We start from the raw sequence: 25,307 nt of genomic DNA on the forward strand, positions 1-25,307 counted from the left end.
ATATAAACAATCACGGTGAGAAATGTCTGAAAACTGTATTAGAGCAGAGATCAGGGAGCTCGTCAAATATCCACTCTGATAATTTGAAGTAATAATAATTGTAATAGTAATTACGAATTATTAAAATAATTCATTCCAAGGAACAAACTGTTGAATATTGGGAACGAATTCTAAATTTATGTCCATACTTTAGACTAAATAAGAAAAAGAATGGTTAATTTGGTTCCATAATGTAGCATAAAAGATAATTTGTGGCTATGATTTTGTTCGCATGTAATCATGATCGGATTCACGGCTCCATTCAACACAAGCATCTTACCTTCATGTCTTTATTTATCATTGAATATTTGCTAACTTTTACAGTCTCTCCGCACTCCATTTCAATTTCTTCTCCCTTCTCAATCTTAACTTTGATTTTTACTTTACATTTATGTATAAGGCTTGAATTCCATATCTTATTGCTAGACGTTTTCACAGATTCTCAAAATAGAAAATTATCAAAGTGCAATCTGGGTTGAGCGAGCGGTGCTGATCGTAATGAGCTAGTGGAGCGGAATTTTCGGAAAGGCGCTCATGCGCTCTGATGGTAATATTCCTGCTCCGCTCCCACTTAGCTCCATTCACATGCTCTGACGTCAGGTAAAGTGCACAGGCTCTCAACTGAAGGAATACATATGCATACAAATCAAATGCTTTGTTAAAGTCTGACAAATTAAACATTGAAGTCCATGTTGCATAAAAATAAACACTGAAGTTTATAATTACTATGTTTTAATTTTTTTTACAGTGGGTCATAATATATCATATATTTTTTGTTTGTCAGTGAGTTTTGGGGTGTTAGGAATTGTATTTCTGCGCATTTCCTCACTAACTCAAAATGTGCGTACACCACCTCCTGAGCTGGTGTAGGATTTGAGCGTGCCATATGCCAACGTCCATATTGATAAATCTCAAAGTCACTGTGGTTTTGGGTGTACGCCAGGTGTACGCTGGAAATTTGGTGTACGCACTTTTGATAAATGAGGGCCACTGAGTGCGTTTCAAACTTTTCTTTTCCCAGTTTAATATCTTTTGATACTGCTTTAGATTAGAGGAGAAGTGTTATAGTGCTGTTTTATTGGCATAACTGGCAAAATGGGCTCAAATTCAGATGGCTTTACCGGTTTGTCGGTTCGACATGCGTGTAAATGTATGCTGGCAGATGAGTACATACTATTGAAAATGTTTTGGTTGCTATTGGTATAGAAAAAGGTGCACAAAACATTATGTCCGCTTCTAGGATGAATAAAGCAATAGTTGTATTTCTGAAAGAAGTTGAAATGGTTAATCATTTAGTGGAGTATGGGTTGACTGTTCAGGAAGTGTTCATTCCAGTCTTACCTTTGTCTAACCTTTCAAAAAAAGTGATGTTGTCAAATGTGCCCCCGTTTATCCTTGAAAAACGCTCAAGGCCATTTTAGCGCGTTATGGAAAATTGATCGGATCGATTATAATGATTGACTGAAACCCAAGAGTTGAAGCATGTTATGTCATTCAGATGTCAGGCTTTGATGATATTAATTCCTGAATTCTCAATGCTTGATGTGTCAGTAAAATTGACGGTGATGGGTAGAGATTATACGATCTTTATTAGTACAGAGTTCATGAAATGTTTTGTTTGTGGACAGCATAGTCACATTAAAACAGCTTGTCCTGTAGCTAAAGAGGCTGTAAGGAATGTTTCAGAAGTTAATTCAGAGCAGATTGTAAATGCTTCAGAGAATCAGTTGCTTAAAACCCTCTGGGGTCGAAGGGGTCTTTAGGGCCCTGGGGAAGTTTTGACATGCACTGACATTTGTGCTTTTTTCAGTTGCTTAAAAACATATTAATGACAAAAGTCTCATAACACTGTGTTCATCACAAACTGGGCTACAATATCATATAATCAACATGTATGTACTGTACATTTTTGTATTTTTAAGAGAAAAATGTTTATGCGTGGTTTTTGAGAGAGCTAATTTTTTAAGTAACTGATATAAGTCCACAAAACTCATTCTAAACATGTTTTCACAAGACTTTTCAAAACAGGATCTAGTAGACTAGAGTTTTTTCTTTAAAATGATGTCAAAATCATTCGGCCTACTCATTCACATAAAACAATATATTGATTTACAATTTCTAAGACACTTTTGCTTGGGAAAGACCGTATGCATGGATGCGGGAAAGCTCCTGAATAATCAGTGATTGACAGCTGAGGAACAAAAGAGTTGAATAATGAGCCACATAATAAGCCTTGTAGGAATTTTCAAGAGAAATTTAACTTTCTCTGTAGTAAAACCATGATAAGGTTTACTTGAGAAGTTATAACAAACATTTTTAATATAATGTAAACACACACACACACACACACACGCACGCACGCACGCACGCACACACACACACACACACACACACACACATTCTGGTTTCCATGTTTTGTGGGGACATTCCATAGACGTAATGCATTTTATACTGTACAAACTGTATATTCTATTCCCCTTACCTGCCCCATTCCCTAACCCCAACCATCACAGAAACCTTTCAGCTACTTCACATTTTCAATAAACATCATTCTGTTTGATTTATAAGCTTGTTTCCTCATGGAGACATCAAAATGTCCCCACAAGGTCACAAAAACACTGGTATTCCTATCTTTGTGGGGACAATTGGTCCCCACAACGTGATAATTACCAGGTACACACACACACACACACACACACACACACACACACACACACACACACACACACACACACACACACACACATTATTTATATTTCTATTAAAAAAATTTCTATTACTTTCATAAGTATAAGTTACCTTTTAAAAACAATAGTAGCCTAATCATGGTAAAGGTACTGTTTGGCCATCGTAAAATTTAACACAATGTTAGTGTTTGGTTGGCCAGTGTAAGGAACATGTGATATTCTTATTTGTTTCCACCAGTTTTGACGCGTATCTTGCTTTCTTTTATTTATCACTCAAAGTCCTTATTCCTTTATAGTGATTTATTCTTCCAAGTTTCAATAAAGAATCACATTTTCAAATACAGCAAAATCTTGTCCAGCAATCTTTTCTCAACAACTTATTTGAAGAGATAAATGATAATGAGACGATAGTGAGGTGGTCAAAAGCTTGTGTTCTTCCACTGTTCATAAGCATGTATAACATGTGCGTCGACAACTCTTTTAAGTGAACTACCAAAATGACGTACCTGCACATGCTCAGTAAAAAAAAATATAAAACAAATAAATAACACACAACAGGAACTGACTTATTAACAAACCTTATTGTACAAAAATTACATAATAAAAAATATGAAAATAATAAATTCTCAAATATGGAATATGGCTCTTACAGCCAGCGAGAGGTTTACTTTTGAGCAGTAAAAAACGCTCAAAAGAAGAACTGCCTATCGTTGTCTGGACTCTTATTTGTGTTTTTGTAATCATTATAGTAGAAACACAACAAGGGACAAGTGTGATAAACGTATTAATGTTTGTTTACAGCCGCCGCTGCCATTACTCTCTCACGTGTTGATCATAAAAGCAGTAGGCCTATGTGTGCACATGCGAGTGATCCCGTGTTTAATAAACTTGCTTGTGCGGAGATATGCGCTTAGACGCAAGTAAATAAGGATTGTATGTTTGCAATCGCGTATTTTATAAGAATTCCAAAATGCAAGTCGAGTTTCCTGACTCGTGTGTTTGTGTATGTGCGCGTCGCGTGAACTGTTTGACAGAAGAACAAAGAAAACACTCGAGTCTGGAGATACTGACACACATACGCAAGTAAATAAGGATTTAGATGTCATGTTTGGTGCATTCGGATGAAACAACAAGGAATGGAGAGACTGGATTGTGGATTGCATATCCATTGACTGCAGGAAGCACGAGTCATGCATATGGATGTTTCTGCTCGTTCACTTCAATGGCGTGGGGGGGGTGACGATCTCATCTCATTACAGATAAACAGGTAACAGGAGAAAGACGGTACCTCTCCTCCTTCTCATACAGTTTACACCGAATGACAATATCTGTTTTCGACCTCACTTACAACATTAACACTCTGTGGTCGACGGCGGCGCGGGCGCCGCAAACTCTTTATTTTTCAATCACTCCGCAAAGAGAGTTAAATTACTCTGCTGATTTTTGACATACAGATATGATTTATACATCATTTAAAACGTTAAAGTGTCTAGTTTTTTTCTGTCCACTCCCAATAAAAACAGAATGTTGTGCTTTTCACAAAATTAAGAAAATAAACATGATGCGCGTTTTGTTCTCTCTCCCTCAGTGAAGTCCTTTCAGAAATATGTCAGAAAAATAAACTGTAACTTAACGAATACTTGTCTTAGAAACAAAAGATAAATGTCTACATAATGCTTGGAATGTCTCATTTTAAAGGAGACATATCATGCTAAATCCACTTTCTTGGCTCTTAAATGCATTTTGTTGTATATTTGTAGTGTTTATAAGTACATAAAAGTTGAAATTAGTCTCTTCAGGTGCTTTGTTGATATCTTTATATTCTGTTTTGGTCATATTTTCCAACCAGTTCTGATTTTCCTATTATCTATTACGTTTTTTGAACAATTACGTCACAGTATTTGCAGCGGAACTGCTAAATAAGAACATTGACTTCCAGCCCAACACTACGAGCAATCCGCCATTTTATATTTCTCGCTGCGATATTGTAGTCCAAGCTCAAGGATGCAGAAGTTACGAGAGCGTAAGAAATGTACTCACATCTGTGGGTAAAGTCATTTTTGTGTGCCCGAGGCACTTTAAGGATAACTTCTTCACCAATCTCCGCCAGTATAAAGAAGGAATTGCCGATAGACTTCGTCTGATTGAGGGGTCAATTACTTCTTTCTTTGGAGACGACGAGCAGAGCACTTCAGTAAGCAGTTTATAACTTAAAGTAAAAAAGTAAAGTACACGGTGGTCATGGTTTAGCAGTGCTGTTTCTCACTCCGAAGGCTGCAGCCTGCGGAGATCGCTTTTGGGCATCAAGCCTGGTTTAAGTTAACTGAGCATTACATTTGCAAGTCATGAGCATATTACAACAACTTACGATTAACTAAGAATAATAGTAAACGTTATAATTGTTAATATTCTGAAATAAGACCGTCTTGATGACGTATGCAGCCTAGATATGCGACCTCCGGAGGCTGCAGCCTCACACCATTGCGATACCTCCATATGAAGACGTTGTTCTGCAGGTTCGTCGTCTTCATTTTCCTCTCAGTCCGTTTCCGACTCTGGCGCGAACATATAAGGCTGGATGGACAAGTCTTCCGTTGTTGACATTTTGTGAATAACGAGTAAATAAAAAGTTTCCGTGCAGCTAGGTAATCGTATCTCTGCTATAAAACTACAAAAATGGCCGAACGGGGTGGAGTTTAACCGAGTGTCACCTCTGCAACCTTGAGAGGGGGCAGGGTATGACGTGCATTTAAAAAGACAGTACCAAAACGAGTTGCTCTCAGATGCACATCAGAAAAGGTGTAGAAAGGGGGCCTGTGGGGCTATAATAATGAGGAATTCAGACCCAAGCATTGCACTTTCGCTTTACATAGACCACAAATAGATGATTTATATGTAAAAAGGACAGATTTAAAAGCATGATATGTCTGCTTTAAATGATGTAAGTGAGATTGAAAACAGATATTGTCATTCGGTGTAAACTGTATGAAAAGGAGAAGAAGTACCGTATTTCTCCAGTAACCTCATTATCTGTAATGAGATCAGATCGCCACACCCCCGCGCCATTGAAGTGAACGAGCAGAAAAATCCATATGCATGACTCGTGCCTCCTGCAGTCAATGGATATGCAATCCACAATCCAGTCTCTCCATTCCTTGTTGTTCCATCCGATTGCACCAAACATGACATCTTACCTTATTTACTTGCGTATGTGTGTCAGTATCTCCAGACGCGAGTGTTTTCTTTGTCTTCCATCAAACAGACGCGACGGGAACGCACATACACAAACAAACACGCGAGTCCGGAAACTCGACGCGCTTTTTGTTATTCTTATAAAATACGCGCTTGCAAACAGTACAATCCTTATTTAGTTGCGTCTAAGCATATCTCCGCACAGCAAGTTTATTAAACACAGGATCACTCGCATGTGCACACATTCACTGCTTTCAAGATCAACACGTGAGGTAATGGCGGCGGCTGTAAACAAACATTGATAAGTTTACCACGCGTGTCCCTTGTTGTGTTTCTACTATAATGATTACAAAAACACAAATAGTCCAGACAACGATAGGCAGTTGTTCTTTTGAGCTTTTTACTGCACAAAAGTAAACCTCTCGCTGGCCAACCAAACACTAACCCTGTGTTGAAGTGTGTTCATTTTACGATGGCCAAACAGTATCTTTACCAGGATTAGGCTACTATGGTTTTTAAAAGGTAATTTATACTTGTGAAATGAATAGAAAATATTTCAATAGAAATATATTTATATATATATATATATTAGGGCTGTCACTTTTGAGAAAAATCAAATTCGAACGGATTTCGAATATCATGCAATGTATCCGAATATATTCGAATATCTAGGCGCCCCCCCCACGCGCATAAAAAAACCCACCGTAATGGAGATTCAATCACAAAATTATTAACAGTGACAGTCATAAACAGGGTTGTCTGGATTACTTTTTTACTTAATGTTTGAAACAGCAGGTTATCAACTTATGTTATGAATAACAAACTTATATATATATATAAATGATTCAGAGCAGTTACAAACAATGACGTGACAACTTAAATAGCAGCAGGAGTATATAGGCAGACGCAAACGGAATTCGCGCCCGCAGATTTCGGCAGAAAACTCCGCGGAATTCCGCGGATTTAATGCCCATCATTGACAAGCACACATATCCCGCGCTTGAGCGTGTTTGTGACCAGAACTGTCATTGACAACAAGCACACATACAAAGCCTATCCCGCGCGTTTGTGAGCCGTCATTCACAAGTACATTAACCCTGCGCGTGCTGTTTGCTTGCCCGTTTTCAATGATAGAGAGCACAAACCCTTTGATACTTGAGATGAAATTAAACTTACCGCTTTAAGCAGATCTCACTTGTCGTCAATGTGACGCGCAACAGTCAGCACATGATCATTTCAAATCCGTTTACAAGACAAATGCTGTTGTTGTTTAATATAAAGTTTACATTGCGTTGTAAAAAATATGAAATTATCTTCATACATGCTAATTTCATAATGCGAACGTATTAACACAAGCTTTTTATTCTGCTATAATATTTAACCCTATAAACAATATGTCATTTTATATACAAACTGTAATTCTATCTTGACATGCACATGAGGTTCATTTTGGTCCCATTTGATTCCCTCTCTTGCGCACAGTTGCCGTCGTCGGTCTCACTCTCAGCCTCCTTCCTATTACGAGGTGTTACTGTAAAAAATGCGCTACGCATGGCATTTAAAAAACCGGATGGTTTATTTATAGTTCGAATACGGATATTTCACGTCATGTTCGAATGCATATTCGAATATCGGATAAAAAGTGACAGCCCTAATATATATATAATGTGTGTGTGTGTGTGTGTGTGTGTGTGTGTGTGTGTGTGTGTGTGTGTGTGTGTGTTTGTGTGTGTATTTACATTATATTGAAAAGTAAACCTTATCATGGTTTTTCTACAGAGAAAGTTACATTCCTGTTGAACATCCCCACAAGGCTCATTATGTGGCTCATTATTCAATTCTTTTGTCTCTCAGCTGTCAATCACTGATTATTCAGGAGCTTTCACGCCTCCACACATACAGCCTTTCCCAAGCAAAAGTGTCTTAGAAATTGTAAATAAATATCTTGCTTTATGTGAATGATTAGGCCATATGATTTTCACATCATTTTGAAGAAAAAACTCTAGACTACTAGATCCTGTTTGGAAAGTCTTGGGAAAACATGTTTAGAATGAGTTTTGTGGTGTTATATCCAGGGGCGCCGTAAGGGGGGGAAAGTTAGGACGATTCTAAGGGCCCATGAACTTTGAGGGCCCCAGCCAAGGACTGTGCCGCACACGCAACCCCCTTAAGCTGAGCCCTCTTAGCTCCGCCCCCTCTTTACTCTGCGTTTTAGCGCCGTCTTCAATCCACGGTCTCACAGTGCGCGTGAACTTCAGAAGAGAACAAGGTTTGTGTATTTACTGCTATTTCCCATGATATCTGCATATGTGCACTTCCTTACTATAAATGCAGTTTACACAATGTGACGCTGGAGCAATACAATGCAGTTTTCTTTCCACTGTAAAGTCTTCGCTCTGTTCACCTCAGTTTAAAAAAACACAAGGTGATTTACGTTCCCTGTTTTATGTTATGATTCTAATGCGAAGTCAGCCCTTATAAGCTGTTTAAATTAACGTAGCCCGTATAAGCTAATTAACATAAACTAGAAATGCGATCGGTTACACACTGTTTTGTTTTGTAACGCAATATGCCAAGGAAGGATTTTTATGCAGTCGTGAATCGAGTTGGTTGTGATATTACTGAAAAGCAACTAAGGCTAAACTAGTCAAATTTTGTATATTAAAGCTTCTCAACTTGCAACAGGTTTAAGTAATCAATGGAAATCTATGTCGTAATCTGCTATAGTTGTCATTCATTTCATTTTAGAGCCCCGTTGATTAAAAAACAGTCTGAAGAATCATTTAATAACAGCTGTTTTCTTAAAGAGTAACTAAACCCTAAACCAACTTTTTTTTTAGTTAATGATCTGTAAGAATGGGGTTTTATTAGTGGTGTTCATTGATTTTAGTACGTTTTTTGACATTTGGATATAAAGTGTTTCAATACTACAATATATGGTGTAAAAACGTCTGAGTGCTGCCCCCTTCAGGTTGAACGGTGGCTACTGCAGTTGAATTTTCCTATTGAATGTTGGGTCCAAAAAATGCCTCGTGATGTAAGCAGGTTCAAGCTCACCACGCCGCTTTGGTCAAGCATTGTTGACCCAGTCTTATTTCAGGCAGAATGTACATAGAAAAGATGCCACACACAATCTCGTGTGTGTAACAGCTCAAGTATACAGTATGTCACTAAGACTGTCTCTGAAAATCAGACTAAAGCCTCAAATCTTATTGTGAGATAAAAAGCATCACAGTTTAATTTCAAGCATTAATTTCACTATGATTTCAATCGCTGACATGACATTACTCAGTCGACATTAAAGATATCAAGTTTATATTTTCACAAATGTTCTTTACATTTATATAGGATGATTTTATGTGGAAAACAGTAAATCACAAAGAAATACTTCAGCTGGGTTTTCACAGGCATGGTCACATTTATCTGTAATCTTTAAGAATGTTGCATTTTCTCTGAATATTTGATTTAATGTACGGTATTATTCAATTAAATTTGCATTGCACAATAAATTATCTTAGCTGCAGACATTTTAGGTATCTATAAATACTGATAACTTAGGTATCTATAAATACTGATAACTGTGGTCAAAACAATAGCAAAATAAATAGTTCTGTATTATTAAATTACAGACAAAGATTTTGAATAGCTACAGTAGGTTGGATTGTATGTTTGGTACGAAATGAGTATGGGGGGGCCTGACCCCCTATTTTTTCATGGGGCCCAAAATTGCTAGCGGCGCCCCTGGTTATATCAGTGACTTAAAAAATTTGCTTTTTCAAAAACCACGCATAAACATTTTTCTCTCAAAAATACAAACATGTACATACATGTTGATTATATGATATTGTAGCCCAGTTTGTGATGAACACAGTGTTATGAGACTTTTGGCATTAATATGTTTTTAAGCAACTGAAAAAAGCACAAATGTCAGTGCATGTCAAAACTTCCCCAGGGCCCGTAAAACCCTTTAGACCCCAGAGGGTTAAAAGCAGACATTCCAAGCATAAAGGAGACATGTATCTTTTGTTTTTATGAAAAGAATTTGTTAAATTACAGTAAATTTTTCTGACGTGTTTCTGAAAGGACTTCACTGAGGGAGAGAGAACAAAACGCGCATCATGTTTATTTTCTTAATTTTGCGAAAAGCACAACATTCTGTTTTTATTGGGAGTGGACAGAAAAAAACTAGACACTTTAATGTTTTAAATGTTGTATAAATCATATCTGTATGTCAAAAATCAGCAGAGTAATTTAAGTCTTTTTGGGGAGTGATTGAAAAATAAAGAGGTTGCGGCGCCTGCGCCGCAGTCGACCCCAGAGTGTTAATGAAAATGCTACAATTGTTTTAATGCTTTAAACTTAGAGCCCACTGAAAGTGAAGAAAGGGTGCAAAAAGCTTGTAATGTAGAGGCTGCTGGGTCAGAAAAGATTACACCGGATGCTAAAAAGACTGAAGTTGATGATAATGTGAAGCCTACTAGTGAATTAGAGCAAACTGAGGAACAAGATATGCCTGAAGAAAGTATTGACTTAGATGAGAATGTGACACAGGCATCAGGCAGTAATATGTCTCTCAGTGATATTGACTCGCTCTTTGAAAAAAATAAATCCCAGGTAACTGATAGTGATGTGGATAGTGTTTATTCAGATTTAACTATTGATGAACCAGCAGAATCAAAGTCTCTGAAATTTTTTTTTTTGAGAGATTTGTAAAGCCTAGTTATTATACTGTACAGTAGATCAGTTTAATAACTTTCTAGATGCTACCAAAAATCAGAGAAAATCAAAATGTATTTTCCTGATTTAAAGCTTTTTATCGAATCTTCTCAAATTGTTATGAGAAAAGCAACAATGGACAAATTAGATCAGCCTAAGCGTTTCAGATTGAAGAAGTTTGTGAGTGCTGTTAGAAAACGAGTAAAGAAAAGTTAAAGATTTTTCATGTACGGGAAATTACATCAACTTGGTACTAATGTAAGTGCTGATGTTGCGATTTTATTTTCAAAACGCTTTGAAAATCCTCCAATTTTCTAAGTAATAGTACCAGGCAGACTTTTGCGAGCGGACATAAAAATAGAAAATAATAGTGTTTCTTTCTTTTATGTATATGCTCCTAATAGAAAGTGAGCGTGGTGATTTTTTTCCGAAACTTTCTGAGGAATTGTTAAAGATCTCTGATGAAAGGATTCTTGTGTTAGGTGGTGATTTTAATTGTACTGTTAATTATAAGCTTGATAGAAACCATAATGAACCTCATTTTGGTTCTAGAAATGTTTTTAAAGGTTTAATAAATAGACATAATCTGGTAGATTTGTGGAGGGATGCTTATCCTCATGTTAAACAGTATACTTGGTTGAAAATTAATTCAAACATTATTTCTGCTGCAAGACTGGATCGTTTTTACACAAAAAGTAACAAAGGGAGGTTTTTTGGTAGTTGTATCTCAACCACATCTTTATCAGATCATCATTATATTTCTATGTCTATGTCTGTTCTGTTGTCACGGAGCGATTTAAGATGGTGGAACCCAAAATGGCGAAGAATTGTTCCGCCCGGTCCGTGAAACACCCCGCTACTTCCGGTAACTCCGGGAAACCAGTTCTGGTCTTTATTGAAGACAGGTGTACAAACGAACGTGGCGATTGGGCAATTCGACGGAGAGGAGGAGTATAAATAAAGCATCTGAGGAACAGGAAAGGGAGTTGTTTATTCTGGTTAATGCTGTGGGTGAGACGGAGCGACCAGTAGGCTCAAAGAGATGTAGTACTGAGAATATTGCAGATTTGGCCACGTGAACACAGAGGATTGGGCAGAAGAAGGACGGAGTTGAGTATTTAAAGCATTCCTGTTGCAGAATTTGTATTGTGTAGCAAATGGCTCGGAGTCAGATCAAGGCCATTTGGCGTCTGGATCGTAACAGCCCTAAAATTGTGATAATAAGATAACCCTGTCTCCTTTTGTGACAATCGTCAAGATCTCTATCACCTATCAAGGTTGTAAAATGGGCGACAATTAAAACAAATGCAGTCGTCAAAGGAGGTTCAAAGGAATTCCACCAAAGAAACCTGAGAGCCGATCAAACGACAATCGCCAGAGACACAGCAGGGGGCACAGACTATAGGTCTCTGATGAAACCACGTTTAAAGATCACAATGAGCTGTTTAAATGTATATATATTTTATATCCCTTTACTGCATGATGGTGTATATGTGATGTAACTGTGTGTTAACACTTTAGTTAGATTTTTGTTCACTGTAGCATGGTTCATATCTTAGGTATGAAATTATTATTCAACGTGATCTTAAACCCATGTCTTGTCTAGTATCAAATTAATCTACTTTTTATTTCCTAATCATTGCTATGTGTCATATTACCATAAGCCGCATCAATGTCATTTAATATCGATTTGAAGAGTTATGGAAACAAACTTTTATCATTATGCAATTACGCAAATGTGATGTCTGAAAGACAAAGGCTTGTTTTCCACGCAATCGAACACTTCGCACATTGGTCACTCACCTAAAATGGGCTGGGGTCGTGAAAGGTCAAAACGGCCTATCGCCCAAGCCATCACTGCTAAGTTCGCTCAGTAGCTCGGTTACTCAGGTAACCCATCAGCGCAGTTTGGAAACTCGCTGAGACTCACCCAAAGTCCCTCGGATTCATCATCTTTTCTCTGAGCCCTGTCTTACTCTTCGGGACAGTCTTCCTGGCTTGCACTTTGCACTTCGAGTTCGGACAATCTACGCGGAACAATCCGCCATACGGAACAACCTAACGGACTCTGTCATCTTACGAACACACCTGGACTCTCTCTCTCCCTGCTCGCACCCGCGTGCATCAGAAACTTCGCACAGCATCACAAAGAGCCAAATGCAAGTATACACTTGTTTTACTCACTGATGTTTAAGCTTTACCCCTTATGAAAAAATTAAGGCGATCCTTAGAGATTTTACGATGGTTTGTGCAGATGTTAAGCAATAGTGCTATTGCCAATCTTTTACTCTCTCTCTAGCTTTTTCAGTCTTTTCTTTCTCATCTATGTTTTATGTTATTCTATGTGTGTATGTTTAGTTAGTCGTCTTGTAGTTAATAAACCGGTTTTGCATTTTCACAATTGAATTGTCTCTGTGTTCAATGCTCACGAAATTAAAGTCACTATTTCTGCCTTTTGATCCAGCTACAAGCTGCGAGTAGCATTGTATATCATTGAGAAGGTTAATTTTAAAGGTCATGAAATTAACATTTCTAAGACGTTAATATACGATAATGGATATATGTCTTTCTTTGGACGAACATATTAATTAATTGTTATTATTAATTCTGCTACGCCAGCTAAAACCTGATAAATTTGTATAGTTAATTACAGTTAATTATACATAATATTCCCTTTTGAGCTAAAATCTAAGATTCCCTTGGGAATCCCCTTAGTGTTCGGTCGGAGGTTCATAGTGTTTGAAATAACGTTATTCCCCTCCTGAATCGCTACAATTGATATGCACTGCTTACCTTTAAGAGATCACGTACGTTGAGAAGTCCTTGGGAAACGCATCTGAAGGAACGAAGGAGTGTGTCTTAGCCATCTTGAATAAACCAGGCCTTTGGGAGAGAGAGGTAAACATCGAGAGTCAACAAAACTGTGAGAACGTGGAGTTTGCTGTCTTGTCAGTGCCACCGTTGCTAATATTGTGTTCCAGTGGGTTTCCTGTGTGCTGACACAGTGTGTAAGCGGCCCCACCTGTGGAAAGGAGTGGTGGGTGAGCTGAAACTAACTAAAGCGAGGAAAGAGTGTGATTACAAGTCGCGGGGTTGACGTTCCATCTGGTGAACCTTTGCATTAGCCCCTTGTCAATTGTTCCAGATCAACTCCCAGGCCAACGTGGTGGTGTGACCCTTATTCACTGTGAGTGTGTGGAGTGCAGTGGGTGAGTCTTTCTTTTTGACGTGTGTGCACTTGAAGGATTGAAGTGTGGTGCTGTGTCAATGTTGTCACCAATCACCCCCTAGACTGAAGAGGAGAACCCTATATATACCTATATACCTATATACACATCTATATATACCCTGACTGTGAATCGTAATTCCTTCCCCCACCTGGTGGTGGCGTACAATCTGCAAGAAGTAAGGATTTGTTGTGAATAGTGTGTGGAGTAACTGAAGGAGGGGGAGTTTGATTGGCTGCTGCGTGGAAACGCTGTTTGAGTGTTTTCAGACACCTGCCTCTGTCTAGATCTCTGGTCACGCTGTGGAAGAGAGGAGAGGGAAGTGAACGGCCGACTCGAACAGTACATCTCTGGTAAAGTGTTCTATTGCATTCTGCTCACCGCTTGCGATTCCATCTTTGGCCGTGTTGGGTCCAACGTGCAGCAGCCCTGGCCTGTACCTCCATTTGTTCTCCTGTTCAAAGTCAAGCGGTGATGAATCTCTCCCTACATGCTCACTTTAGTAGTTTATTGTTAAAGAGACTCCGTGTGTTTGTCTGCTGCCAGTCTGCATGTTTGAGCCAAGGGCTCTGTGTCGACGTGGGACTGTGTCACTACGTGTTGGAAGTCCACGGCCGAGTGTTCTCTAGAAGTCCGTCCTAGTGGGGAGGACTAGTAGTTCGTGTGTGCATCTACGTTCTCTCCAGCCACCGAAGCCTCAAAGAGCCAAAGCTCGACGTCCGCTCACCTCCGTGTCGGTGAGTCATATCTGTTCCAGCCAAGAGAGTATCTTACCCTGCATACTCACCTGTACGCCCCGAAGCCAAGAGCCCAGTGTACTTTCCTTGTATACTCACCTGTACACCCCAAAGCCAAGAGCCCAGTGTACTTTGCCTGCATACTCACCTGTACACCCAAAGCCTAGAGCCCAGTGTACTTTCCCTGCATACTCACCTGTACGCTCAAAGCCAAGAGCCAGTGTACTTTCCCTGCATACTCACCTGTATGCCCAAAGCTAAGAGCCCAGTGTACTTTCCCTGCATACTCACCTGTACGCCCAAAGCCAAGAGCCCAGTGTACTTTCCCTGTATACTCACCTGTATGCCCGAAGCCAAAAGCCCAGTGCACTTTCTCTGTGTATTCACCTGGACGTCCAAAGCTGAGAGCCCAGCAATCCTACCTACATACATATCCGAGTACTTGCCTGTGTACCTTTTAGGCCTCTCCAGTCCTGCCCTCCGGGACGCACTTGTGGGCCTTCTAGACGCCCCAGCTTGGAGCCAGTGTGCCACTTATCTGCCAAGGTCACCTATCTAGGTACTAACCTATATACATACCTGAGTACTTACCTGTGTTCATTCTCTACGCCCAGGAAAGGAGGTTGAGAGGCTCTGTCTGCAGCTTGCCTAGGAGACACAGGGCATAAAAGCAAGAATATTCACTCTCAAGTCATGTACGGACGAAGAAGAGGAAGTCAGATCGACCTACCTATCAGTCCCCTTGAGAGTCAGAGGCGACTCAGAATTGATGCTCTCCTGGCTCAGAGAGCTAGAGTTTTAGTCATCCCTTTCCCCTTTACCATTTTAACAAATTTAATAAAGATTGTTTTAATTTTACTTACTCTCTCTTGTGTGTCTGGTCATTGGGGTGTTAGTGGTCCGCTCCGACCTGTGACACTGTCACCTAAATCCTATCAGTCACACTGGCACTTTAATAATAGATTACTTAGAGATCACACCTTTGTGCACTCTTTTGCTATTTTTTGGAAGTCTTGGAGAGAAGAGAGATTTAGTTATTCCTCCTTAAACCAGTGGTGGGATTTGGGAAAGGTGCAGATAAAGGCCTTTTGTCAACAATATACAGCAAACATCACTGAAAACTGGAATATAAAGATGAATATAATGGAGCAAGAAATCCTTCAGCAAAGTTTCAATGAGAGAGGTGGATTTTTATCAACCAAAACCATTAAAAAGAATAAAAGTCTTTTGAAGGATTTATTGGAGGAGCTAATGTAATGAAGCAGTAGTTGAAGAATTTCTCATAGACCTTCCAAAGTTGTCTATGGAAGAGGAAACAGAATTGGAAGGTTTCTTGACCTTTGACGAGCTGTCACGTGCTGTGGAGGAGCTGAATAGTGGTAAATCTCCTGGATTAGATGGTCTTTCTGCTGATTTATTAAAAAGCTTTTGGAATGTGCTTGGACAAGATTTGTATAATGGTTTTTTTTGGAGTCCTTTAATCAAGGTAATTTACCTTTGAGCTGCGAAGGGCAGTGTTGACTTTAATTCCTAAGAAAGGAGGTCTGGAAACCCTTAAGCAATTGGCGCCCTGTGTCGTTGCTGTGTTCCGATTTGAAAATACTGTCAAAGGCTATCACTAACAGGTTGAAAAAATGTATGTCCACCATAATTCATGAAGATCAGACATACTGTATTCCTAAACAGACAATTTTTGACAACCTGTTTTTCTTAAGAGACACTATAAAACAAAAAAATGACATTGGACTCTTATCGTTAGATCAAGAGAAAGCCTTTGACCAGGTGGACCATCTATATTTCTTGAAGACTCTAAAAGCCTTTGGTTTTGGTCTAAAGTTTATCTCTTGTATCAAACTTTTATACAATGAAACATCAAGCATGCTTCGGATCAATGGTTGTTTAACCAGGCCTTTTGAAGTAACAAGGGGCATACGGCAAGGATGCCCTTTATCTGCACTTTTGTATTGCATTTCCATTGAGCCTTTGCTGGTGTTTTTAAGGAAACAACTGTGTGGACTTAATGTTCCTGGGTTTCCGGATGTCCCATCAGTTAAACTTACAGCTTATGCTGATGATATAACTCTATTCATAAGGAACAATGAGGACATGGTTGCTTTAATTTCTAGCCTGAAAATGTTTCAAAAAGCCACATCTGCAAAGGTTAATTGGAAAAAGTGTTTGTCCCTGTTACTGGGTGAGTGGCAAAACATAGGCCCTCATCAGCTCCCACAACAATGTAAATAGGTTAAAAATGGTTTTAAAGGTCTTGGAATTTATTTAGGAACTGATACCTATATGGAAAAAATTGGGAAGGACTAGTTGACAAGGTTTTGGGGAGACTTCAGAAGTGGAGATGGATCCTCCCAAAGTTGTCTTACAGAAGGAGATGTTTAATTGTTAACAATTTAGCAGCCTTAATGTTGTGGCATAGACTTTTAGGGGCGGTTTCCCGGACAGGGATTGGACTAGTCCTAGACTTAAACACTTTTAAGAGCTCTCCAAACTGAAAATAACTTGCATTGACATATCTTAAAATACATCAGTGCCCTTTGTTTTACCTCAAAATGCACACAGGTAATGTTTTTAGTAAGGCATGTTTGTTAAAACTAGTTATATTTCCTAATTAAACTAAGGCCTAGTCCTGGATTAAGCTAATCCTGGTCCGGGAAACCGCCCCATAGTGTTGGATCCTCCTGACTAGCTTTTTAAAGTAATCCAAAAAGCCTTTTGTCAATTTTTTGGGATGGCTATCATTGGCTACCTCCTGGAGTATATTTCAGTAATGTTGGGGGGACAGGGATTAATCAATTTGGAAGCAAGGGTTAAGACTATGAGGCTTCAAACATTACAAAAACTACTGTATTGTTCAGACAAAAAACCCTGGATTGAATTGGGTTTGTCTGTTTTACAGAATATTGGGGGAATCAGGTTAGACAAACAGTTGTTTTTAATTGAAAAATAATTTGTTTCAAAGGTAAATGTTTCCCTGTTTAAATTTAATTTGTCTATTTTAAAAACATGGCAGTTGTTAAAAAAGGTCAGAGAAGTTTTTGAAAACAGGAATAGCTACTGTTAAAGATCTAATTGATTCTGTAAATGGTCAATTGTTTACGGCTAAATCAATTGCTGATAAAGTTGGGCTTAGATCAGAGAGATTTGTTGAAGGATTAATGATTAAATGATTTATTTAAAAAATTTATTGCAGATAGTTAGAGATCTTGTTTTTTCCCGGATCTTCTAGTCAATATAATTCCTTACCTGAATCAAGAATCAAATAACCTTTTGCTGAAAGGTTTTAAAGATTTGTTTAATGAAGTTGACAAAAAGACGCTGTATTGCATGTGTGTAAAATCTTTGTTTTACACTCAGTTGAAAGGACGTATTGATACCAAATGGAGAGAATTTTTTTAGTCTCTTCGGAAATTATTCCAACTTTGAGGGTATTGTATAAGGCCCCCATTCCAAAGAGGTCTGGAGATCTCCAATGGAGAGTACTTTATTGTGCGGTGGCAACAAATAGCTTTGTATCAAAATTTAAAGCAACACTATGTAGTTTCCATGTAAAAATGACTTACAGCTCCCCCATGTGGTTGAAAAGCACAACAGTGCCTGGTATCAGACACTCTTCTGCAGGCAGGGGGAGGGGCGGGGCTGTGTTTCCTACCCTCCACCGCCACTTTCAGAGTGTGCTTGTAGCAGCTAGGAGGCTGCTCAGGTTGCAGCAACAGTACAATTTGTCCAGTTAAAAGTTGATCTATCACTGAAATAATTTTAGAGACATTATTTAAAGGTAAAAAAAAACTACATAGTGTTGCTTTAATGAACTAGTTTTATCTACATGTCCTTTTTGTGATGCTCTTGATACTGTTTTTCATTGTTTTTGTGAGTGTGCAAGATTAATTTCTTTGTTTGATTTGTTGGACAGAATATTTGCTAAACTTGGCTTTCTGTTCACAAAAGAGAGGTTTATTTTTGGTCTGAACTACAAGAAAGAATGTACACTGGGTAATTTTCTAGTGGGTCAGGCAAAGTTGGCTATCTTAAAATCTCACACATGTGCAAATAAAGGGGAAAGTACTGATTTGCTTGGAATATTAAAAACTTTAGTGGAGTGTTATTGGAATGTGGAAGACGCTCTTATGGTAAGAGATGAGTCTGGAGGGTTAGTTTTTAAATGGTGAATTTATTATTGTATGTCAATGTTAATTGTGGAGTTTATTTTTTTTATTAATTGATCAATTAAAAGGCTTTTAAAAGTTAAAAAAAAGTCTCTCTCTCTCTCTCTCTCTCTCTCTCTCTCTCTCTCATATACTGATGGATTTGTCCTCTGTCTCTCTCTCTCCTGCTGTAGATTGACTCATCTTCCCTGTACAGAGCTCCAGACATGAAGAACTGGTCTGAGATCAGTATGAAGACTCATGTGAGTGTGGAGACTCTGAGGAGAGCTCTGACTCAACTACAGGAGACTCTCAATGAGAAACTCACTCAAACTGGTAAATATTAGTTCATCAATGATCAGTGATTATTATTATTATACACCAGTATCATCACGGGAACCGCTTAGGGCTGTAACGATTAATCGTGTGTCCCATTATAAATGCCTGTCTGAAATCGATTCTGAATCGCAAGGCTGCGATTCTGTGTTTCATGCACAGCTTGTGTGTGTACTACGTCATTTGGTCAGTAGGAAGTCCTTATCAATCTAAAACGTTTAAAGTCGTTTATAATAACGTGCATTTAATAAAGCAACTCTCGTTGCACAAAATCATTCAAAATATTCTTTATTATCATGAAAATACCTGAAACAATTTGAAAAACAGTGATACAAATATTCCTGTAGACATTTCCTGGAATAGCGTTTGTGATGCTACTTTTTGTGGCACATTAATTCATTGAGAAAACCCACATTTGCACAATTAATCGTTACAGCCCTAGAACCGCTTCACTGTTTGTATCATTCCTCAACTGGTCATTTCAGAATTATTAACTTTTACTCACTCATCTGCTCGCCACTCACCTTCATGTCACAGACACTTAAAATAAGAACATAAGTACTACAATAAACCAGGACAAATCACTAGTGATCAACAACAGTGCTCTGTTTCAGGTGTAGTGTCAGTCCCCCCTAACGTGTTGCAAGTCGTGTGTTGTTCATGTTGTAGGGTGTACTGACTATGTGCTTATGTTGCTGAGGTGTTTTTTCCCTGTTCCCAAACTGTACTCACTTTGAAGCATAGTCTGAGGGTTTGTTTTTTTCCTCCTCCCCTCCCTCATGTAATGCTGTACTTCTTCTCAATGCACGGTCGACCTTTTCTGTCTACCCCCTTGTTTTTATGTATTGTATGTATGGACTGGTTGATGGATTGTAATTTCGTTGTATTGTAAAGTACAATGACAATAAAGGCTTCATCATCATTATCATCATAAGTGACAGCGGGTCAGTAAACCTTGTTTAATGGGGAGTTGCACTCAAATAGTGCATTCATTGCCACAAACTAGCACAGATTGTAAACGCTATACCAATGAGTTTTTAACACATATCCTGATGAATTTAAAGTGTTATAAACACTCATTTTTCAATATCGTGCTCTTCTCACTTCCGTCACGTACTGTACAATAAAGACCTCACACCTGTGAGTCAGTTTTGATATTCAAAACAAATGTCTAAAAGGGTTTCCTGTCATCCTGGGCTTTGAATCCATGGCAGAAGTAAGTTGTTTTGCACAAAAATATCCTTTTAAAGACCCTCTGTTGTTGTTTTAAATTTTTTACACATTTGTGCCATCGAAACACAATCACTCTCATCGTCATGTGATGCGGCTCTATATCAAAGTTTTTATTTATGATTTTATTGTTTTGCCCTTTTCTCAGACACAAAGTGTGAATCTTAAAATATGTAAATGCATGATATGAAACATTTCTAATACAAAAGGAAGGTACAAAAGTACAAGTCACAGTGGCACCTTTTCAAAAACTACACTTTTGTACATCAAAGAACCTAAATGTTACATATTAGGACCTTTTTAAAGATACAGCCCCAGTGACAGCTTTTGTACCTTTTTTATCTGAGATCAGGGGCGTAGCAACCGGGGGGGACGGGGGGTCACGACCCCCCCACTTTTACTGTGCGTTCACAAGGCCACCAAGCATCAAAGTGGCCAGAAGTCATACATTTTTAATGAGAGACGGAGGCGAGCTCCGGCGAGCAACAGCGCAGTGCGTCATGTACAGTGTTCTCTGATTTGTTACTTAGATTTGAGTGAACTAACATTCAGCCAATCACAGAGCGTGTCTGCATGAGCTTCAAATCTCTTGTTGCTCTTGTGAAGTTTCGTTTGTTCATTTACTTTTGCTATTACGCCGTCTGGGATAAAATGCACCCCAGAAAAAAGCAAAGGACGATTAGCCTACATAATTTTTTTCAAACACACGTTAGATAATGTTGCAGTATGTCGTGATGACACAAATCACGAGATAAAGTTTTCATGTTATGATTTAACCTACTGTAGTTAAAATACACTATGGAGTCGGACCTCCTCACGCTGCAGGATTCAGCGTGGGTTGCACAGATTAAAATAAGCAGAGTTTAGAGCTAAAATATGGTTTGTTTATCTCAGTTTAATTTTAATTCGAGTTGTGTTGCACCACTTACATTTAAACACAGCTTACAAACCTTATAATATAGATTAAAACTTATTTATGTTAAACCCATCATCTGCGCTGATGAATCTGCCGGTGTAATTAAACAGCAACAAATGTTGACGTTGTCATTCATAAAGAAAATAAACAGTTTATGCAGGCAAATGTAATATATATTTTTGTAGCCTATATTATAAATCACTATACATCGGTAATCTAAAGATCTTATTCAAATAAAAACATTTGACAATCATTAAAACAATTAATTGTATTGATTAACGAAGCAATGTGGCAGGAAATATTGCGAAGCTCAGTTATTGTGATATAATGAATGAACAAGATGTGCCGACGCGACGCATTTGTCATGAAGCACCGCCGTGTGTCCGTTTATTCACTGCTCTCAGTTTCTGACTGGAGCGCGCATGACAGAGGAGAAGCGCATACGAGCATCGGGAGCTGTCACTGGTAGTGTTAAGTAATATTTTTAAGCCGTCAAACTCACTCTGTTGAGACGTTATAATAAACGCATCTTTGAATAGTGCCACCACGCTCGCGGTGTCTGTTTCTGATGATTTAGCCACATATTTAATTGTAGAAAATCTATTTGAACTCATCAAACATTAAAGTTAATCAGAGATTTAAAACAAAGTTTAAAGTAATGGAGCAACAGGATTAAAGATAATCTAGTTTAATTGTAAAAAGTTTGGAAGTTTTGATGTTTTGAACAGGGGGTGCTGTGAAATAAAATTTTTTTAACAAAAAACCTATGAGCCTATAGGCCTATTTAAAATACATTTTAAAAATAAATACATTGAGTTTTAATACTTTATTGTCATATACACTTCAGTGCACACAGCCAGGGTCTGAAACATACCGACATCATCAGTTATCAGATAAATATATGCGCTATTAATCAGAAGCAGAAATACTTTGAATAATCCCAGGGAAAATTACTTTCATTATAACTTCAGATATACATACATAGAACATATTTTAATACAACATATAATATTATAACAACATAATAATAATTAAACTTCACAATTTTTAATATCCATGCGGACGAAAATATTTTACTTTCGTTTTTAAATCACACGTCGATTAACAGTGGTAAAATATTCTCACAGTTACATACCTAGTATATTTTTATATAGATCTTTTTTTACTAAATAGTACTATTACTGTCTTTTTTAACTTACAATTCATAAATGGAACAAAAATAATAATGGGTTTAGTTCTGATATTGTATACTTTTATAAAAAAAATACATGGTGTATAATTACATTTTTAGAATATATTAGGCTTTATATAAGGTTTGTACTCTAAAAATTCTTTATTTGTTACAAACAAGAGATAAAGAATTTACAAACGTTCTCATCTCACCATATCCACAGGTACATAGTCATTATATACAATAAATTCGTGGGGTAGCATTTAAATAAAAAAAAAATAGATGCATTCGTTTAAAGTAAAGCATTTATTTACTTAGATGAAGCAGCTATTTACGCCTTCTAACGTCTCATAATCGGTCATCATTTATGTCCAAGAGACTCAATAATAATCTTTTACATTTTAATCCTTTAATTTTTCATATTAAAAAGCGTTTTTGTGCTTCTTCGCATTCATGTATGTGATAAGCAAACCCGCTATCAACGCGCTCTTTACTATAGCAAAAGACACTCGCGTCGCGCATTGCGCCGGTTGTATAATAGAGTCCAAAGTCTCTCATGAGCTAGGGGACGAATGCCCAGGGAGTTCAGAATTTCTGTGTGGGCATGCATTAGCCAAAGGTGTGTGAGTCTATTCTGGGTCATGGTGCTGCTAGTCTCAGCCTCAGACGTCACGCCCACAAACAGTATTGAAGGTCTGGCTACGCGAGACTATGGTGCTGCTTACCCATGTCTTCAAAAGACGCAAGGCGGAGAAAGTGCGCTCGGATGAGGCCACGGAGATGGGTAGGCACAGACAGTAATGAAATTAAAATCCAAAATGCACGTAATAACCTACGTGTGTCAAAAATAATCTCCTAAAATATTCATAAGTAATATATAAATTGTGCAAAATATTTTTACTTAAAAAAAATCTCCCTCTCGCCAACAGTGGGTGCTGCAGCACCCACAGCACCCCCACTTCCCACGGCCATGTATGATTAAATAACTTACTTCCATCTTGAAAATATTAAAAACTTGTAAATACATTGATTTAGGTTTTATTGCTATATTTTCATAAAATGTATGTTGTATAAAATTAGTGTAGATGTAATCTGTATATTCATCAAAATACAAATGTAGTGTAACTGAAATATTGTAACTATCATAAAATATCTTTATTTCATAAAAATAAAGTAGGCTATAGATGGTCTCACATTGGTTTCAAAGTCCTGCAGTATTTTTAAATTGTGAGTATGATTTCACAAATATAGGTTCATGTAAGCTATCATGGCATGTTGCCAAAATTGCCACTAGGGTGCTGTAAAATGCCAATTGGTATTCTATTTTGGAATGTATTATTATGAACAGCAGCTTTACTGTCCCCCCCACTTTTAAAATGGCTGCTACGCCCCTGTCTGAGATTGTATTTAAATCTATTTTTGCAAAATAAATACTGTAAATGTACCGAGTGGTTGTTGGGAAACTTAGTTAGGAAAGAGTCAAAAATTTGAAAACACAAAAGTGTCTTGAGACAATACAAAACACTACACAAACGATCACAAAAACATTCATTTATTTTGCTTCCCCACCATTTAAAAATACTCTGCTCTTTAGAAATGTGCATGAAGTTTTAGAGAAATAATAAAAATGAAACAGAATCTGCATGTACAGTATAACCACAAAATAAAACTGCTGATAATAACCCAGCTATAATAATATCATCTGTTATAGAGATATAGTTAGTTACTGATTCTTGTTATCTGTCAAGAAGTGTTTTTTAGTTTCTTCTCTAAACTCTTGTTGATGTTTTATTGTGATTTGTGTTGACAGTGTTGATGAAGATGCAGCAGTATGCAGGTACAATGTGTGATCTACACTCTTCTCTCACATTCACTAACAATAATACTTTACAAACACAAACTCATCTCTACTATTATAAACACATCAACATCTTTATATTGTCATTCATATTCTCTCATCTCTCTCTCAGTGGATGTGACTCTGGATCCTGATACAGCTCAACCAAATCTCATCCTGTCTGAAGATAGAAAACAAGTGAGAGATGGAGACATTAAACATAAACTCCCAAATAATCCAGAGAGATTTGATAAGTGTGTCTGTGTCCTGGGAAAAGAGGGATTCACCTCAGGGAGATTTTATTTTGAGGTTCAGGTGAAGGACAAAACTAAATGGGATTTAGGAGTGGTCAGAGAATCTATTAACAGAAAGGGATCGATCACAGCGACTCCTCAGGATGGATTCTGGACTGTGTGGCTGAGGAATGAGAATGAATATAAAGCTCTTGCTGGTCCTTCTGTCTCTCTGTGTCTGAAAGTGAAACCACAGAAGGTCGGGGTGTTTGTGGATTATGAGGAGGGTTTGGTTTGTTTTTATGAGGTAGAGTCCAGGTCTCATATTTACTCTTTCACTGCTCAAACTTTCACTGAGAAACTCTTTCCTTACTTCAGTCCATGTGTTAATGATAAAGGTAAAAATTCAGCTCCTCTGATCATCTCACCTGTTCATTACAACAAATGAATTCACACTCAGAATATACAAATAATTTTAACAACTGACTCATTGATATTGCTTCATCTTAAAATATGACATATTTTTTTATATAGCTTTCACTCTTTATGTCATAAACACACAAATCAACTGATACATTGAGTGATCATCATTTATTCTTTAGTGTTGACATCAGTTTATAGTTGACTAATGACAAATAATCAATGTTTACAATTTTCAGGTGTTGATTTATAATCTATGTATCTGATCCTTTATAAATAAACATGCAGACTCCTAACATACTGTAGTTTGTGTAAAATGGAGGTGAAGGTGATCAGTGAGTTACTGTTATTCCACTACTTTTAGTGGTAACAAGCATGTAAAAAGGTATTTTTTTTAAATCAAGTAACG

The 25,307-nt window shown here is 37.8% G+C and overlaps 1 protein-coding gene across 1 annotated transcript in view; it reads left to right on the forward strand.

Moving 5' to 3' along the window:
* The window catches only part of LOC135783452 (E3 ubiquitin-protein ligase TRIM39-like), a 33,821-nt gene extending 8,639 nt beyond the window's left edge, over nucleotides 1–25,182 (forward strand). Inside the window, exons 6-8 of the mRNA XM_065294179.2 lie at nucleotides 18,950–19,091; nucleotides 24,219–24,245; nucleotides 24,379–25,182. Of these exons, the coding sequence (XP_065150251.1) occupies nucleotides 18,950–19,091; nucleotides 24,219–24,245; nucleotides 24,379–24,926 (717 nt within the window). The 3' untranslated portion in view covers nucleotides 24,927–25,182. The remainder of the gene's footprint in view (nucleotides 1–18,949; nucleotides 19,092–24,218; nucleotides 24,246–24,378) is intronic.
* The last annotated feature ends 125 nt before the right edge of the window (nucleotides 25,183–25,307 follow it).

This window comes from Paramisgurnus dabryanus, chromosome 2, assembly GCF_030506205.2.
Source record: "Paramisgurnus dabryanus chromosome 2, PD_genome_1.1, whole genome shotgun sequence".
Taxonomy (NCBI): domain Eukaryota; kingdom Metazoa; phylum Chordata; class Actinopteri; order Cypriniformes; family Cobitidae; genus Paramisgurnus; species Paramisgurnus dabryanus.